Source organism: Schistocerca cancellata, chromosome 5 (genome assembly GCF_023864275.1).
Source record: "Schistocerca cancellata isolate TAMUIC-IGC-003103 chromosome 5, iqSchCanc2.1, whole genome shotgun sequence".
NCBI lineage: Eukaryota > Metazoa > Arthropoda > Insecta > Orthoptera > Acrididae > Schistocerca > Schistocerca cancellata.
The window spans coordinates 255,484,622-255,502,710 of record NC_064630.1 but is presented as its reverse complement, the minus strand read 5'-3'; the positions used below and the strand labels follow the sequence as shown (position 1 = coordinate 255,502,710).

At 43.9% G+C, this 18,089-nt stretch overlaps 1 protein-coding gene across 6 annotated transcripts in view; it reads left to right on the top strand.

Moving 5' to 3' along the window:
• Window positions 1-18,089, top strand: part of LOC126187357 (transmembrane and coiled-coil domains protein 2) — a 204,529-nt gene that overhangs the window by 173,084 nt on the left and 13,356 nt on the right. For 5 of the 6 annotated variants that reach the window (XM_049928390.1, XM_049928391.1, XM_049928386.1 and 2 more), the window contains 2 exons: window positions 6,378-6,599; window positions 15,873-16,054. In XM_049928390.1, coding sequence (XP_049784347.1) covers window positions 6,378-6,599; window positions 15,873-16,054 — 404 coding nt within the window. The remainder of the gene's footprint in view (window positions 1-6,377; window positions 6,600-15,872; window positions 16,055-18,089) is intronic. The other variant, XM_049928389.1, reaches the window with a different exon arrangement.

The window sequence follows — 18,089 nt, the reverse complement described above, 5'->3', positions numbered from 1 at the left end:
AATCTGTTACTGCCATGTGGATAAGATGCCTGCCATCTTGACTACTAGTAATACAAGGCCGTTGGGATCCAGCAGGGCGTTCCGTATTACCCTCGTGAACCCGCCGAATCCATATTCTGCTAACAGTCATTGGATCTCGACCCACGCGAGCAGCAATGTCATGATACGATAAACCGCAATCGCGATAGGCTACAATCCGACCTTTATCAAAGTCGGAAACGTGATGGTACACATTTCTCCTCCTTACACGAGGCATCACAACAGCGTTTCACCAGGCAAAGACAGTCAACTGCTGTTTGTGTATGAGAAATCGTTTGGAAACTTTCCTGATGTCATGACGTTGTAGGTGTCACCACTGGCACCAACCTTGTGTGAATGCTCTGAAAAGCTAATCATTTGTGTATCACAGCATCTTCTTCCTGTCTGTTAAATTTCACATCTGTAGCATGTCATCTTCGTGGTGAAGCAATTTTAATGGCCAGTAGTGTATATTCCACAGGGACATTCTTGTGCAGTCTGATGATGAGCAGTGCGCCAATTTGGAGTGGCGAGGTGTTAAATTCGTTCAGCGTGTTCATTGGAGTCTGGGATAATCAGTTTGCCACCAGTGATTTCATTTTGGTGATACATTACCTGAGAAGGTCAAGGTGATGGTCTACCGCTGTGACGTCAAGCCCTATATCCCTCCCCCGATGCGGTGCTTTAAGTGCTGGAAGTTCGGCCATATGTCTTCCCGCTGTACTTCCAGCCTCACACGTCGAGATTGAAGGTGCCCATCACATCCCAATACTCCATGTGCCCCGCCTCCCATCTGTGTCAACTGCGCGGAACATCATTCACCTTGCTCGCCAGACTGCAGGATTTTCCAGAAAGAGAGGAAAATTACGGAATACAAGACCCTGGACCGACTGACCTACACTGAGGCTAAGAGGAAATTTGAGAGACTACATCCTGTGCCTATGACATCATCTTATGCCACCACTACCTGAACAATAATAGCCATATCACTACCGCCAATTCCCGTCAGCTCTCAGAGCCATAAGACTCCACCTGCCTCCTGGAAGGTGGTAGGCCTATTCCTGTTGCTCCTGCACCACCTACTTTGGGAGCAACCCCCCCCCTCCCCCCCCCCCCCCCCAAATCATCGGTGACATCGGTCCCCACTTCTCAGCTGGAGAAGTGTAAGTCTTCTTTGGCTCAATTTCGCTAGGAAGTGGTCCCTTGGGTCACTCCCTTCCCAGGTTCATACCAGTAGTAAAGCAGACACTTGCCAGTGGTTGTAGCATCTACATGTAGTTGGTCATAGTTCTTCACAGTCCTCCTCAGTCCCCAAGACTGAATCGGTGAAGCCCTCCCAGCCAGAAAAACCTAAGGAGCAGCGAGAGAAACCAAAAAACAAAAAGACCCCCATGCACACCATCGCTACCTACAAGCTCTGCTTCTGAGGGTTAAGTGGAGATTCTGGTGTCTGCTGAGGACCTAGATATCACTGGGTCCTCAGACACAATGGATATTGATCGCACAGATACTCAGTCAGTGGCAGCAGGTGATCCTGAGGCGTAACCTGCCTCCGTGAGTGTTTCATGCCTTCCCTGCCTCACAGTAACATAATCCTCCAGTAGAATTGCGGTGGTTTTTTTTCCCCCTTCCACCTAGCTGAGCTAAGGCAACTGTTAAGCTTTACACCTGCTTTCTGCATTGCCCTCCAGGAAACCTGGTTCCTGGCAATGCAAAGCCCTGCCCTTCGCAGCTGTAAGGGATATTACAAGAACCATAGTGAATATAATAGTATCAGATGGAGTTTGTGTCTGTCCTGAACTCTGTATGTAGTGAACCTGTGCCCCTTCAAACTCGTCTTGAAGCTGTGGCTGTCAGGATAAGGACGACACAGGAAATAACTGTCTGCAGCGTATATCTTCCTCCAGATGGAGCAGTAGCCCTGAACGTATTGGCTGCCTTGATTCATCAACTCCCTAAACCTTTCCTACTTTTGCTGATTTTAACACCCATAACCCCTTGTGGGTTGGTACCATGCTTACTGGCAGAGGTAGAGATGTCAAAAATTTACTGTCTCAGTTTGACCTCTGCCTCCTAAATGCTGGGGCCACCACACACCTAAGTGTCACTCATGGTACTTACTCAGCTATTTATTTATCACTCTGCAGCCCAGGACTTCTCCCATCTGTCAACCGGAGATCCCACGTTGACTTGTGTGGTAGTGACCACTTCCCCATCTTCCTGTCATTGCCCTGGCATCATGCCCATGGACACCTACCCAGATGGGCTTCAAGCAAGGCAGACTGGAATCTTTAACCTCTGCCGTCACGGTTTAATCTCCCCCACATGGTAACATCGATGTGATGGTTGAGTGAGTCGCCAGGACAATCATTTCTGCAGCGGAAAATGCGATCCTCTGTTCCTTAGGGTGCCCCCGGCGAAAGACAGTACCTTGGTGGTCGCCGGAAATTGCTGAGGCCATTAAAGATCGTAGGCGGGCTCTACAGTGACACAAGTGGCACCCTTCCCTGGAGCATCTAATAGCTTTTAAACCGCTCTGTGCCCGCATTCACCAGCTTATAAAAAGACGGGAAGAGAGTGCTGGGACCGGTACATCTCAAGCATAGGGGGGCCATACATCACCTTCCCAAGTCTGAATGAAGATCAGACATGTTTTTGGGTATTAGACCCCAACAGGTGTCCCTGGCGTTAACATAAATGGCATGTTATCTACCGATGCAAACATGATTGCTGAGCACTATGCTCGAGCCTCTACATTGGAGAACTATCCCCTGGCCTTAAGCACTCTCAAACAGCGGATGGAAGGGAAGGTCCTTTGTTCATTACACACCACAGTTAACCCTCTCCCATCCAACTACAAGCGACATTTCATCATCATCTTCAACCGGATCTGGTGCGATGGCGTCTTTCCATCGCAATGGCAGGAGAGCACCATCATTCCAGTGCTCAAACCTAGTAAAAACACGCTTGATGTGGATAGCTATCAGCCCATTAGCCTCACCAACGTTCTTTGTAAGCTGCTAGAACATACAGTGAGCTGGTGGTTGTGTTGGCTCCTGGAGTCACATGGCCTACAGACTCCATTTCTGAGCGGTTTCCACCAGGGTCACTCTACCACTGATAATCTTGTGTCCCTCGAGTTCGCCATCAGCACAGCCTTTTTCAGATCCAGCACCTGGTTGCCATCTTTTTAGCCGTATGAAAAGCTTACAACATGTTCTGGCAACATCATATCCTTGACTCATTATATGAGTGAAGTCTCCGGGACCCAACCCCAATTTTTATCCAAAATTTCCTGTCGCTCCGTACTTTCCGTGTCAAAGTTGGTGCCTCCCATAGCCCCCCCACGTCCAGGAGAATAGGGTCCCGCAGGACTCCATATTGACTGTAGCTCTGTTTTTAGTGGCCATTAATGGTCTAGCAGCAGCTGTAGGGCCATCGGTATCACCTTCTCTGTATGCAGACAACTTCTGCATTTCGTACTGCTCCTCTAGTACTGGTGTTGCAGAGCGGCACCTACAGGGAGCCATCCACAAGGCACAGTCATGGGCTCTAGCTCACGGCTTCCAGGTTTCAGCCGCAAAGTTGTGTGTCATGCACTGCTGTCAGCGTCATACTGTTCATCCTGAACCAGAACTTTATCTTAATGATGATCCACTCACTGTAGTGGAGACATATTGATTCTTAGGACTAGTTTTCGAAGCAGAATTGACTTGGCTCCCTCATCTTCGTCAGCTTAAGTGGAAATGGTGGCAGCACCTCAATGCGCTCTGCTGTCTGAGCAACACCAACTTCGGTGCAGATCGCTCTACGCTGCTGCAGCTCTACAGAGCCTTTGTTCAATTGACTATGGGAGTCTGATTTATGGTTCGGCGGTGCCCTCAGTGTTGCGTTTACTCAACCCAGTGCACCACTGTGGCGTTTGACTAGTGATGGGAGCTTTTAAGACAAATCCAGTGACCAGCGTCCTGGTGGAGGCCACAGGCATTAAACTTGCTGACAGGCTAGCCAAACAGGGTACGCGGAAACCACTTACGGAGATCAGCATTCCTGTAACTGACCTGTGTTCCTTATTACGCTGCAGGGTTTTTTGGGTTTGGGAGATGGAATGGCATAACAGTATGCACAGTAAACTGAATGCTATTAAGGAGACTATGAATGTGTGGAAGTCCTCCACGAGTGCCTCTCGCAGGGACTATATGGTTCTCTGCCGGCTCCGTGTTGGCCACTCTTGGGTCACCCACGGCTATCTCCTGTGCCTTGAAGACCCACCTCAGTGTCGGTGTGACGCCCGGTTGACAGTGGCCCATATTCTGTTGCGCTGTCCTGCTTTGGCTGCCGTGCGACAAAATCTTCGGTTACCGGACTCGTTGCCATTAATTTTAGCTGAACAGAGCCTCATCGGCTGATCTAGTTTTATGTTTTATTCGTGAGGGTGGGTTTTATTATTCTCTTTAAGTTTTAGTGCATATCCTTTGTCCCTCTGTGTCCACCACCCTAGTGCTTTTAGGCTGGAGGTTTTAATGTGTTTCAGAGTGGCTGGCTTCTCCTTTTTATTCTCATGGTCAGCCAGCCATGGTAATCTGCTTTCTTGTTTTAATCTCTTCTACCTGTTTTTTGCATCTCTTTGTGGTTTTCTTGTCCTCTTTTGTTCCTTGTAGTGTTTGTTGCCTTTCCGTTGTGCTTGTGATTTTTCCTTACTTTCGGTATTGTGCTGTATGAGGTGTGATTGGAAAGTTTTAAGAGTGGATCAGCTACTGCTTACTGGTTTGGCGGGCAGGTACCCGGAGGTTAGGGAGTGTGTCATTGCCTTGTCCTTGAATGCCCTCTTGACAGGAAATTGCATTTCCTTTATTCAGTTAGTTGTGACAGCTGGTTGAGTGCGGGTCTGTTAGGGCTTGTTGCTAGGTTCTGTCTGAGTGAAAATGGACGTAAAAATGGAGCAACAAGTTTATTTGAAATTTTGTTTTAAAACCAAGAAATCAGCTTCTGAGACTTAAGAACTATTGAAAACAGCTTATGGAGATAATTGTATGAGCCAGTCAAATGTTTTTGTCTGGTTCAACAGATTTCAAAATGGCCATGAATCATTTGAAGATGAACCACAGTCCGCCCATCCTTCCACCTCAAAAACAAATGAAAATCTTGTGAAAGTTCATGACTGACTGACTTACAATTAGATAGATGGCTGATGAACTTAAGTTTCTATGCTGTTAAGTCAATTTTAACTGAAGATCTGAACATGCCTCGAGTGTCCCTAAAATTCATTCCAAAAGTGCTGTCAAGTGACCAGAGCCAATACCAATACTGACTTGAAGTGTGCCAAGAACTGATTAATCAGGCTAAAAATGACCCAGATTTGTTAAACAGGGTAATTACAGGTGACGAATCGTGGATATATGGATATGATCCTGAAACTGAAGTGCGGTGTTCGCAGTGGAAGACCCCAGATACACCACGACTGAAAAAAGCACGGCAAAGTTGGTCGATGGTGAAGACAATGTTGGTGATTTTTTTCAATTCTACTGGTATTGTGCATCATGAATTCACTCCTGGGGGACAGACAATTAACAAGGAATACTACAAATGTGTCCTTGAGTGTTTGCGTGAAAAGGTGCAGAAGAAAAGACCTGCATTATAGAAAGATAGGAGTTGGGTGCTAAGCCGTGACAATGCTCAGGCTCATTGTGTCTTCTCCATTGTTGAATTTTTGACCAAATTCAAAATTCCTGTGCTTCCATAGCTGCCATATTCACCTGATTTGGCCCATGCGGACTTCTACCTGTTTCCTAAACTGAAATTTTCACTGAAAGGGAAACAATTTGACTTGATTGAAGACACCCAGGCAAATACAGAGAGCGTTCTTAACCACTTCAGGAAAAAAATTTCGAGAATGTTTCCAAAAGTGGAAACACCATTGGAGTCAGTGTGTTCAGTCAGAAGGGGACTATTTTGAAAGAGATGCATCACAGTAGCGTGTAAGTACCACCATTGTACAATTACAAGCCCATTCTTAAAACTTTCCAGTCACACCTTGTACATCTCATTTGTTTTATTCTTTCCATTGTGGGATTGTTTTAACAGGAACAAGGAACTGATGACAAAGCAGTTTGGTTCCTTTGATGCAGTCGTTTGACCAGCGTTCGTATATAACATTATAAGATCATGCCACCTATGCTAGGATGAGTAAAAATAGTTTTGTCTCTAAACCTTGAGAGTTATTTGACAGAATTGAGTGAGTGGAAGGCGATGCAAATTCATTGTGTTGGCACTCATCGATTGCTGTACACTTGTTTGCCAGCTATGCTAGGACTCAAACTACTTGCAAAATGCAACATTTCTTTCCTCAATGCCTACAGCAGTCACTGCAGCAGGAGGTGAGTTTCCTGAGCCAGGCATTGACAGAGGAACGCTTCCGCAGTGAGCGTCTGGAGGAGCAAGTCAACGACCTCACTGAGCTGCACCAGAATGAAGTGGAGAACCTGAAACAGGCGCTGGCCGACATGGAGGAGAAGGTGCAATACCAGAGTGAAGAACGACTCCGTGACATCCACGACATGCTAGACAGCTGCCAAACAAAGGTAGGTTGATGTGCTGATGATGGCCATTGTATGTTCTGCTATTAGACTATGTTGACTTCACACTGGAACTGGTTTGTGTTCCTGTTTTAATATATTATTTATTTTTCTGTTAATGAGATATCTTTTTCTGGAATTCAGAAAAATTTTAGTTCTTGAAAGACCAGTGTAGCTTAAGAAAATTCAATCATTTTTCTATTACTTTTGTTTGTCTTACTTGTACGTACTGTATAACATAAATCACAATTGGTGAAACACAGAGGTGTGCGGTTATTGTGTGAAGTACTATGGACGCTGACTTAGACCTGATCACAAATCACTAGTTGGACAACATGGAAACCAACGAGGGAGTTAATTAAAACAAGCAATGTTTAGTAAAAGGCCACAAGACTCCCCTTAAATCACAAACCCCAAAAACAGTAGCAACAGACCAGAGTTACTCTAGAGGCTTCTTACCATGTAATTTCCCCAATGCTTGCAGGTTGGACTCGCACATGCAGCACACTCGTAAGAGTTGTCACATTTTGACCCAACAAGGGCTACAAATTGATATTTAGTGTACTGTAGTTCTCCTGTATAATCATTTATTCACAAACTACAGTTGTGGGTGATTGAATTAGAGATGAAGACAGATATTACATTTGAGCCAGAGTTCTTCTGCTGCCATGGCCAATCGAATAGTTTGGCCTGTCATGTCATCTACCCCATACTGACTATTCACACAGCAGTCAGTCATGAGTTGGGTGAGCCACTTGATATGGGCTCGTTCCGTCACTGTGGGTGCTCTGTACATGAAACATTTGATCCTTTAAATACCAGAGGCACCAAGTTTCTCATGTGTTGCAGTGTTGAGATTGAATTGCTGGTATGTTGATTTGAAGAAAACCTCTGTCACTCAAGTTGACTACTGTGGGCAACAGTGCATTGGTGAGAGGACTCACCATCAACTTTGGTTAATGGAGCAAATAGATTGTGAATTTAATGTGAGGTGAGAAGAGCCACTGTGAGCAGTCTTACCATTCACAATGACCTCCTTGTTATGTGTTGAAGAAGCAACAAAGTCGCACACAACTCTCACAGTACATCACTCTGTATGGAGAATAATACGCCTGATAAGAGTTCTTGTGGGCTGACAGGCTGTGGTACATATTGTTACCTGACAATGGCAGAGTTCAAGTACATAAAAAACCATGTGAAGCTATGCAACGTGCTTGATGACAGGGCATCATTCAGGCAGACGGTGAGAAAATTTAGAGAATCATCATTTGAAGCTGACTGCTGAACGATCCTGTTGCTGCCAAGACACATTTTGCCTAATGACAGTGAACATAAGAGAAATTAAGGCTTGTACAGAGGTACATAGACAGTTGTTTTTTACACACTCTCTATGCGAGTAGAATAGGGAGGGAGAAGACTAGTAGTGCTACAAAGTACCCTCAGCCACACACCATACAGTGGCTTGCAGAGCACATATGTAGAAGTAGAAGGTAGGTTTACGTGGGTGGTGTGTAGTCTATGCACAGTCAAATGCGGCCCCTGATATAATCTTTCATCTCCTCCTGCCAAGTGGTAAATGAACCTAATGTCCATTCCTGTGCAGCCTTTTCTGAGCCTTCACCATGCACAGGTGACTTGCATATTTATGATGGTGGTACATGACTCTGTCGCTCTTGAGATTATGCAGCAGTGGTTGAACATTCCTCTGATATGATATGATAGTGGTATTGCTTATGTGGTCCCCATTCGTCTCTTGATGTCAAACCATTGAACACAGGTGAGTGCCACTGAGTGAGATGTGCTAGCTCGGAACCAGTTCTGACCAGTTTCTCAGAGGTTAGGACAGAAGTTGTTTGGTCACTGATCAGGACAGCTCCTGAACGCTTTTGGCGTATTATCTAGTAATTGCCATGATGATGAACTGCAGCCATGATCAGGTTAACTGGGGGTGCTACTCACTATTAGGTTGGTACGTCCAGTTCAGTTGCTTATTTGTGTGTATTGCGCATTGATCTCTCTAGCTCCACAAAAGGACATATCACTTTGTCCTTATTATCACAAAATTGATGTATGATAAATATACGATACACACACGTTTTTAGATCAGATTTTAAAAGGCTGAGATGATTTCCTCACCTGTGTTGTAAACAGTTCGGAAAAGTTCCTGTCACAATGTACAACAGCAGTGGTAATTCAGTTATGCCCTGGAAATACAGCAATATTCGTCGATGTCAATTCCATCATGAACCCTTTTAATAGCCTGTCTTCTTCCATAAAACTTGCAGTCCAGTATTCACTCTAGAAGAAAATGGTAATTTGATGTGATGTTTTCCCAGCATATTTCTGGTCTGAAGAATTCTTGGGTGTCCACCCAGGTCACTTTGTAATTCCTCCATGACACTCCGGCAAACAGATTTATCACCATCTTCAGGTGGCCCCTGATGTCTGCTATTCCATTCTATCCTATATACACTGACCATTATCCCCTCCACCACTCATATCCTAGTGCTGTCTATGTGGTTGCTGCGGTTGGGGGGGGGGGGGGCAGCAGCAACACCCGGCTCCAAACTCCTTGCCAATGTCCATGCTATTACTGTCAACTGTAGAGGATCACTCTTCGTTTTCTAAGGTCGGTTCAAGGTTCCATGCCCAACTCAGTTTTAGGCCACTATCTTTGTTGGTTACACCACCTTGAACCCTAATTTCAATGGCCTCTTTGATCTTACAGCCCAGAAGGAGGAAGACTGCCTAAGTAGTTTGGTGTTGTAATAGTATGGTCAGCTACAGCTGGTTTAATTCAGTGTGGCATCTACATTCACAAAATCTCTGCCCAGTGTTTGTTTTGCACCACTGGCAGAGGATTTGTTTGACCTATGGTTTTTTGAGTGTTAGCCTTTACTGGATGTTGTAGTAGTGTAAAGGTTTTAGGTGTGGATGAAATATACTTTTAACATTATGTTGCTCCAAGATTCTGTCAACTTTTCTTGAGGTATTGCAGACAAACAGGATGCATTCTAGCGATTGATGCTCTTCTTTTCCTTCCAGCAGTTTTGTAGGTGCAGCCTGTCTAAATGCATACTTTATCTGGTTGTTCCTATATTCATTTCTTCAAAATGTCATCTACAGATACCTCAGCTCCGTTGGAATGCTGTCTTGGTCACAGATGGATTGTGACCTCTGAACAAGTGTGGAGAAAAGCCTACACGCTGAGAATTGTGGTAACTACTGGAGGCATGTAGGTAAAGATCAGTGTGTGTAGTTTCACTCCAACATACAGTTTACCATGGAGGTGGAACTGCATGGTCCCCTCCCATTCCTTGATGTCCTGGTGAAATGAAAACCAGGTAGCAAGCTGAGACACGGTGTGCTCATAAAACCTACACACACTTATCTGTATCTACATGCCATCAAAATTAGGATTCAGGATGGTCTAATCAACAAAGATAGAGGCCCACGACTGAGTCATGCATGGAACTGTGCACTGACCCGAGAAATCAAAAGTATTCACCGTGAAGTCAGCACCTGACAGTGATATGGCAGACACTGGAGGCCAGAGTTTGGAAACGGACACAAGAACTTTATTGTGTATATTTTTGTGTGAATATTTGGGACTGTTCTTGTCAGTAACTTTACCTAAATGTAACAGGTATAGAACTAATATTAAACTAACATCAGTATGAACTATCTCCTCAACTGATGGACAATTTACTGTAAGTGGAAGGTGTAGCTTTGTGATCAGGAACCGTGTTTTACAAGGTTATACGAGGGCAGTTCAATAAGTAATGCAACACATTTTTTTTCTGAAACAGGGGTTGTTTTATTCAGCATTGAAATACACCAGGTTATTCCCCAATCTTTTAGCTACACAACACTATTTTTCTACGTAATCTCCATTCAGTGCTACGGCCTTACGCCACCTTGAAATGAGGGCCTGTATGCCTGCACGGTACCATTCCACTGGTCGATTCGGAGCCAACGTCGTACTGCATCAATAACTTCTTCATCATCCGCGTAGTGCGTCCCACAGATTGCGTCCTTCATTGGGCCAAACATATGGAAATATGACGGTGCGAGATCGGGGCTGTAGGGTGCATGAGGAAGAACAGTCCACTGAAGTTTTATGAGCTCCTCTCGGGTGCGAAGACTTGTGTGAGGTCTTGCGTTGTCATGAAGAGGGAGAAGTTCGTTCTGATTTTTGTGCCTAAGAACACGCTGAAGTCGTTTCTTCAATTTCTGAAGAGTAGCACAATACACTTCAGAGTTGATCGTTTGACCATGGGGAAGGACATCGAACAGAATAACCCCTTCAGCGTCCCAGAAGACTGTAACCATGACTTTACCGGCTGAGGGTATGGCTTTAAGCTTTTTCTTGGTAGGGGAGTGGGTGTGGCGCCACTCCATTGATTGCCGTGTTGTTTCAGGTTCGAAGTGATGAACCCATGTTTCATCGCCTGTAACAATTATTGACCAGAAATTGTCACCCTCAGTCACATGACGAGCAAGCAATTCCGCACAGATGGTTCTCCTTTGCTCTTTATGGTGTTCGGTTAGACAATGAGGGACCCAGCGGGAACAAACATTTGAATATCCCAACTGGTGAACAATTGTGACAGCACTACCAACAGAGATGTCAAGTTGAGCACTGAGTTGTTTGATGGTGATCCGTCAATCATCTCGAACGAGTGTGTTCGCACGCTCCGCCATTGCAGGAGTCACAGCTGTGCACGGCCGGCCCGCACGCGGGAGATCAGTCAGTCTTGCTTGACCTTGCGGCGATGATGACACACGCTTTGCCCAATGACTCACTGTGCTTTTGTCCACTGCCAGATCACCGTAGACATTCTGCAAGCGCCTATGAATATCTGAGATGCCCTGGTTTTCCGCCAAAAGAAACTCGATCACTGCCCGTTGTTTGCAACGCACATCCGTTACAGATGCCATTTTAACAGCTCCGTACAGCGCTGCCACCTGTCAGAAGTCAATGAAACTATACGAGACGAAGCGGGAATGTTTGAAAATATTCCACAAGAAATTTCAGGTTTTTTCAACCAAAATTGGCCGAGAAAAAAAATGTGTTGCATCACTTATTGAACTGCCCTCGTATGATCTGTTGTTGGTATTTAAAATGAATAAGGCACAAAAAGGAAGTTTTTTGAAATGCCACATGACATGATTCAAGTGGGCAGAAGGGAAATTAACTTTGACTGTGTCGTGTGTGCATTGTTCTGTGACAAACATAGAAAATCCCATTTAGAATCTAATGATCTGCACTATTTATAAATTAAAAGCTAGAGGGCTGTTTACTATTATTAACAAAGCAAATACTTCTTTTCCAGAAAATTAATTACTGAATATTTAAATTTTGCTAATTCTTAGTTGATGTGCAAGATAAAAGCAATCAACCTAGATAATTGCAATGTCAAGGACTGTAAGGTTGTTATGGTCAAAACAAGATTATTATTACCACCAATCTCAGCAGTACCTTCTGTGACGTGGCATATGACATAAGGCATCCAAAACACTCTCCTGTTGCTAAATCACAATGGATACCATTGCTCTTGATACGCATTATATTGGTGCAATATGATTAGCGATGTAACAACTATACTGTGTGCAAGAAATTAAAAATAATAATATGCTGTGGTGCCTATACAGTGGCAACAACTCAAGAAGAGCAAGAGAATGAATTCCTCTCTGTAGAGTTAACAAATAATTGAGCTGATGCTGAGGTGAATGGACTGCAGTTGTCACCTTTTTACTTGGTCATTCAATGTATTCTGTCCTTTCAGGATGTGTCATGAAAAACTAATCTTTGTAGCTTTGTGAGGTCATTATGAAAGTTTTTGGCCTCACAATTAAACACCCTGTTTTCTTCCTCCTCTCCTCCTCCTCGTCTCTCTCTCTCTCTCTCTCTCTCTCTCTCTCTCTCTCTCTCTCTCACTCTCACTCACTCACTCACTCAGGAAGTAACAGTTTTCTATCTCCAAAGGCCTCTTTCGCTCCAGTCATCTGTTCTTAAATTTCTGTCTTCCATCACTTCCTGTCTGTATTTTTCCCATTTTAGCTCTGGCCTTTGTCTCCTCCTCCTTCCAAGTAGCTTTCTTTGCTGTCTTCTGTTTGCACACCAGACTTTTGGCCAAATGACTGAATAGAAGCCTCTGATACATTTAGCAATTTTACATAGAACCAGAATTTTCTCTAGTTCTTCAGGAGTTTTTTACTAATGTATGATGGTAGTGGCTGTATGCTTTGCACAGAGCTTTTTCTGTTTTTTCATTTCTTTGTAAGTTATATTTGCACAGAGATCTTTGCTAGTTGCATGACTTCAATCATCTTTTGTCTGTGTGCGTCTCTGTGTTCTCTTTTGAACTGAAAATACAATATTATCTGTTTTCTCAGAAGTTTTATTTTTTTTATTAAACCACAGTGGGCCTTTGTGTCCTTAATTCACTTACTCAGCACTTACTTCTCCAGGACGCAATTTACAACCACTTTAAATTTTGTTGATAATTCCTGTATGTGCATTCATATTGGAACTGAAAGATATCTGTTTCATTGTCAAAGTAGCATGCTAACAGTGCTTATCTGCTCTTTCCAAAACAAAGATTCTCCTAGTCTTTTTGATGTACACTCCTGGAAATTGAAATAAGAACACCGTGAATTCATTGTCCCAGGAAGGGGAAACTTTATTGACACATTCCTGGGGTCAGATACATCACATGATCACACTGACAGAACCACAGGCACATAGACACAGGCAACAGAGCATGCACAATGTCGGCACTAGTACAGTGTATATCCACCTTTCGCAGCAATGCAGGCTGCTATTCTCCCATGGAGACGATCGTAGAGATGCTGGATGTAGTCCTGTGGAACGGCTTGCCATGCCATTTCCACCTGGCGCCTCAGTTGGACCAGCGTTCGTGCTGGACGTGCAGACCGCGTGAGACGACGCTTCATCCAGTCCCAAACATGCTCAATGGGGGACAGATCCGGAGATCTTGCTGGCCAGGGTAGTTGACTTACACCTTCTAGAGCACGTTGGGTGGCACGGGATACATGCGGACGTGCATTGTCCTGTTGGAACAGCAAGTTCCCTTGCCGGTCTAGGAATGGTAGAACGATGGGTTAGATGACGGTTTGCATGTACCGTGCACTATTCAGTGTCCCCTCGACGATCACCAGTGGTGTACGGCCAGTGTAGGAGATCGCTCCCCACACCATGATGCCGGGTGTTGGCCCTGTGTGCCTCGGTCGTATGCAGTCCTGATTGTGGCGCTCACCTGCACGGCGCCAAACACGCATACGACCATCATTGGCACCAAGGCAGAAGCGACTCTCATCGCTGAAGACGACACATCTCCATTCGTCCCTCCATTCACGCCTGTCACGACACCACTGGAGGCGGGCTGCACGATGTTGGGGCGTGAGCGGAAGACGGCCTAACGGTGTGCGGGACCGTAGCCCAGCTTCATGGAGACGGTTGCGAATGGTCCTCGCCGATACCCCAGGAGCAACAGTGTCCCTAATTTGCTGGGAAGTGGCGGTGCGGTCCCCTACGGCACTGCGTAGGATCCTACGGTCTTGGCGTGCGTCTCTGCGGTCCGGTCCCAGGTCGACGGGCACGTGCACCTTCCGCCGACCACTGGCGACAACAACGATGTACTGTGGAGACCTCACGCCCCACGTGTTGAGCAATTCGGCGGTACGTCCACCCGGCCTCCCGCATGCCCACTATACGCCCTCGCTCAAAGTCCGTCAACTGCACATACGGTTCACGTCCACGCTGTCGCGGCATGGTACCAGTGTTAAAGACGCGATGGAGCTCCGTATGCCACAGCAAACTGGCTGACACTGACGGCGGCGGTGCACAAATGCTGCGCAGCTAGCGCCATTCGACGGCCAACATCGCGGTTCCTGGTGTGTCCGCTGTGCCGTGCGTGTGATCATTGCTTGTACAGCCCTCTCGCAGTGTCCGGAGCAAGTATGGTGGGTCTGACACACCGGTGTCAATGTGTTCTTTTTTCCATTTCCAGGAGTGTATTTATTAACCTTAATAGCCATTGTGACTATATTGTGATTGCTAATCCCTCTCTCTTTATCGATGAGGTCAATAAGGTCAGGCCTGTTTGAAGCTACAATTTCTAAAATATTTCTGTTGCATGTGCATTGTCGCAGTAATTGGTAAATACAATGTTTGGAGGAAGCATTCAGAACTTCTTTGAATAATAAATTAGCAAGCTGTCAAGTCAGTCAGACATATGATGCATGTATGCAGGCCTACTAGCTACCACTCACTGGTTAGCCATCACATATAAACATCTCCCACAGTTAATCCTTTGTGTATTGTATTAAATCTTTCTCCTGTTCCAAGGGAGCAGCTATTTCAAGTGACTTGCATTGTCTATTGTCCAATTCTGAGTTATACAGTTTCTTTTTTTTCTTCTTTTTTTCTTTTTTTTTTTCTTCCCCCCCCCCCCCCCCCCCCCCCCCAATTTATGTTTGCAGCTTTTTTATAGGAAGTGCAGTCACCTTTGAATTCAGTTCCTCATTTCTCAATTGTTTGAACAAAGTAAGTTTCCCTATAAACCATCATCAACTTTTGATGAATTTCTATTGACAAATAACTATCGAAAATAAATAATTTTTTATGACTACTAGTAGTAATCCAGTTTATCCAGTTGAATGAAAGACATTACATAGCAGTTTTAAGAATCTAGATAAGCAATAAGCACAGCTGTCGCACAGATAAAGCTGACAATTTGTATTGGTGCATCATACCATGTATTAACATTTCATTGTCAAAATTTCATTTACTTTTAACATAGCACATCCTGTAATAATATTCTGGAACAGTTATTGTTTTGGGGCATGGGACTTTGTGTAAGTGAGCATTGTGTATGTTGCAATCTGTGGAAAAACAAATGGTAAAGATGTGTGGTGACTGGTATCGATTGTTTATGCAAGTGCTAGACTGGACCATGATAGTGCCCTTGTTTTCATATTACAACTACTGGTGGATATCTCTGTTTTAAAAACAGAACCAGGTGGCTGTTATGGCCAAAAAACTTGCTGTATGAATAAGAACTGCAACTGCAGCTGGTGCCAAAATAGGAGAAATGTAATAAGTATTTTACAGATTCTTTGAAGAAATATTTGTACCATAACAACTTCTTTTTGAAAATAAATAAATGTATGTTGCTTGTTGATACACACTAATATTTGACCTTAGCCAAACACCAGTATAAGATTATCTCTCTCTAACATATTTTCCTACAGATCTCAAAGATGGAACACCAGCAGCAACAGCAACAGCAATATGTGACGCTCGAAGGACTGGACAACTCAAATGCTCGGGCACTTGCAGTGAAGCTTATCAATGTACTGCTGACTGTCTTGCAGGTCATTCTCCTTCTGGTTGCAACAGCTGCTGGCATTGTCATGCCATTCTTGCGCACACGGTGTGTAATCAGTAACGGCATTATACAGACGTCTGATAAACTTAAGTTTAAGCTAAAAATGTGGAACTTGAAAGGAGAGAGATCATATTACAATTCAGAGAAGTTTTTGGTGATAAAGTTACAGAACTTTTTGTCTTCTACAGTTTTTCTGTGCATAGAAATAACAGGAAGTGACACATCTGAGTTTGTTCCCTTAATTAATATGCTGGAGCCATCAGCGAGCATCACAATTTCTAAACTGTCCATTAGAGGCATTTGAAGATTATTTATTTAAGAACAGAAGCAGACTTGGTATCTTCCTTAGTGGAGTGTTATATGTTACATTCCTCCATTCAGGGTTTAATGAGACTGCCTATGATCTGAGAAAGATAACCCCTCATTTAAATTCTTTGAATAAATAAATATATACATTTTATTTACATTAATTGTGCTTGGGAAACTTATAACTCGTAACAATATATTCAGTTATAATTTATCATTTTCCTTCATAGAATGTATTGCCACAAAGCGTGGAAGGATAACAGAAAGAATATCAGATTTATTACTGAATGTCTTATCCTAAATATGGAATGAAGTTGATAAAAAGCCTAAATAGGACTAACTGGTCCCATATCTGAATAAAACTGTTTCAAATTTAGATGTATATCATTAGCTAACATTAAGAAATTTTCTTCCGGCATTACCAACTTAGGTAAAATGTACTTTTTTGTGCCATAGACCCATAGCGACAAGAATCCTAAGGATGTAGAGCACATGATAACAGTAATACATACCACACGTTTATGAGAAAAGAGAGATAATAATGTTACTTACACATTAAATAAAACACTGTGTTGAATTCCTTGGGAATCCAGGTGGTTAACAAGTTAAAATGGAATCAACACGCAGATGCACTAACCAGGAAGCATAGTGCAGCACACTGCCTGTGCAAGTATATTTCATTGTGGTGACCTAAAGATAAGTGTGTTAGTTCATTTTGCATATTTTTGGTCTGTTGTTTTACGGAATTATGTTCTGAAAGAAAGCGTCTAAAGCAAGGAAGTATTTATTCAATATATATGGGAAGTAAGAATATGAGATAGTTTAAAATATAAAAAATTATATTTGATTGTGCGCTCAGCAGCCATTTATGCAAATATATGAAGTGTAACAGTCAGCCAACTGGTTGCAAACAACTTTTTTTAAAAACATATTGACAGGTTTTGATAGCTCTAAGACTACCTTTATCAGAATGGTAAAAGTGACATGAACTCACATGAAAGCTTTTAAATTTTTGGCAACAGTGCTATTTCCAGAATGAGATTTTCACTCTGCAGCGGAGTGAGCGCTGATATGAAACTTCCTGGCAGATTAAAACTGTGTGCCCGACCGAGACTCGAACTCGGGACCTTTGCCTTTAGCAGGCAAGTGCTCTGCCATCTGAGCTTCCGAAGCACGACTCACGCCCGGTACTCACAGCTTTACTTCTGCCAGTATCTCATCTCCTACCTTCCAAACTTTACAGAAGCTCCCCTGCGAACCTTGCAGAACTAGCACTCCTGAAAGAAAGGATATAGCGGAGACATGGCTTAGCCACAGCCTGGGGGATGTTTCCAGAATGAGATTTTCACTCTGCAGCAGAGTGTGCGTTGATATGAAAAGTAAAGCTGTGAGTACCGGGCGTGAGTCGTGCTTCGGTAGCTCAGATGGTAGAGCACTTGCCCGCGAAAGGCAAAGGTCCCGAGTTCGAGTCTCGGTCGGGCACACAGTTTTAATCTGCCAGGAAGTTTCAACAGTGCTATTGTCAAAAGACATGGGTTTGTTCCATGAGTCAAGAATATAGGTCATAAAAAAAAGACAGTCAGTTATCAGAGTGATACAATCATAGTTGCAAGTGGCGGCACAAGTTAACTGCTGTAGCTGGCTAAGACCGGCACATACACAGTGCAAGAGGCATCAGACTAAACAACCATTTTATTAGATAACCATATTAAATAACCATACATCTTGCAGAGGTTTCCTTAAGGATCATGGAATTCTTACTAAAATTCATCCT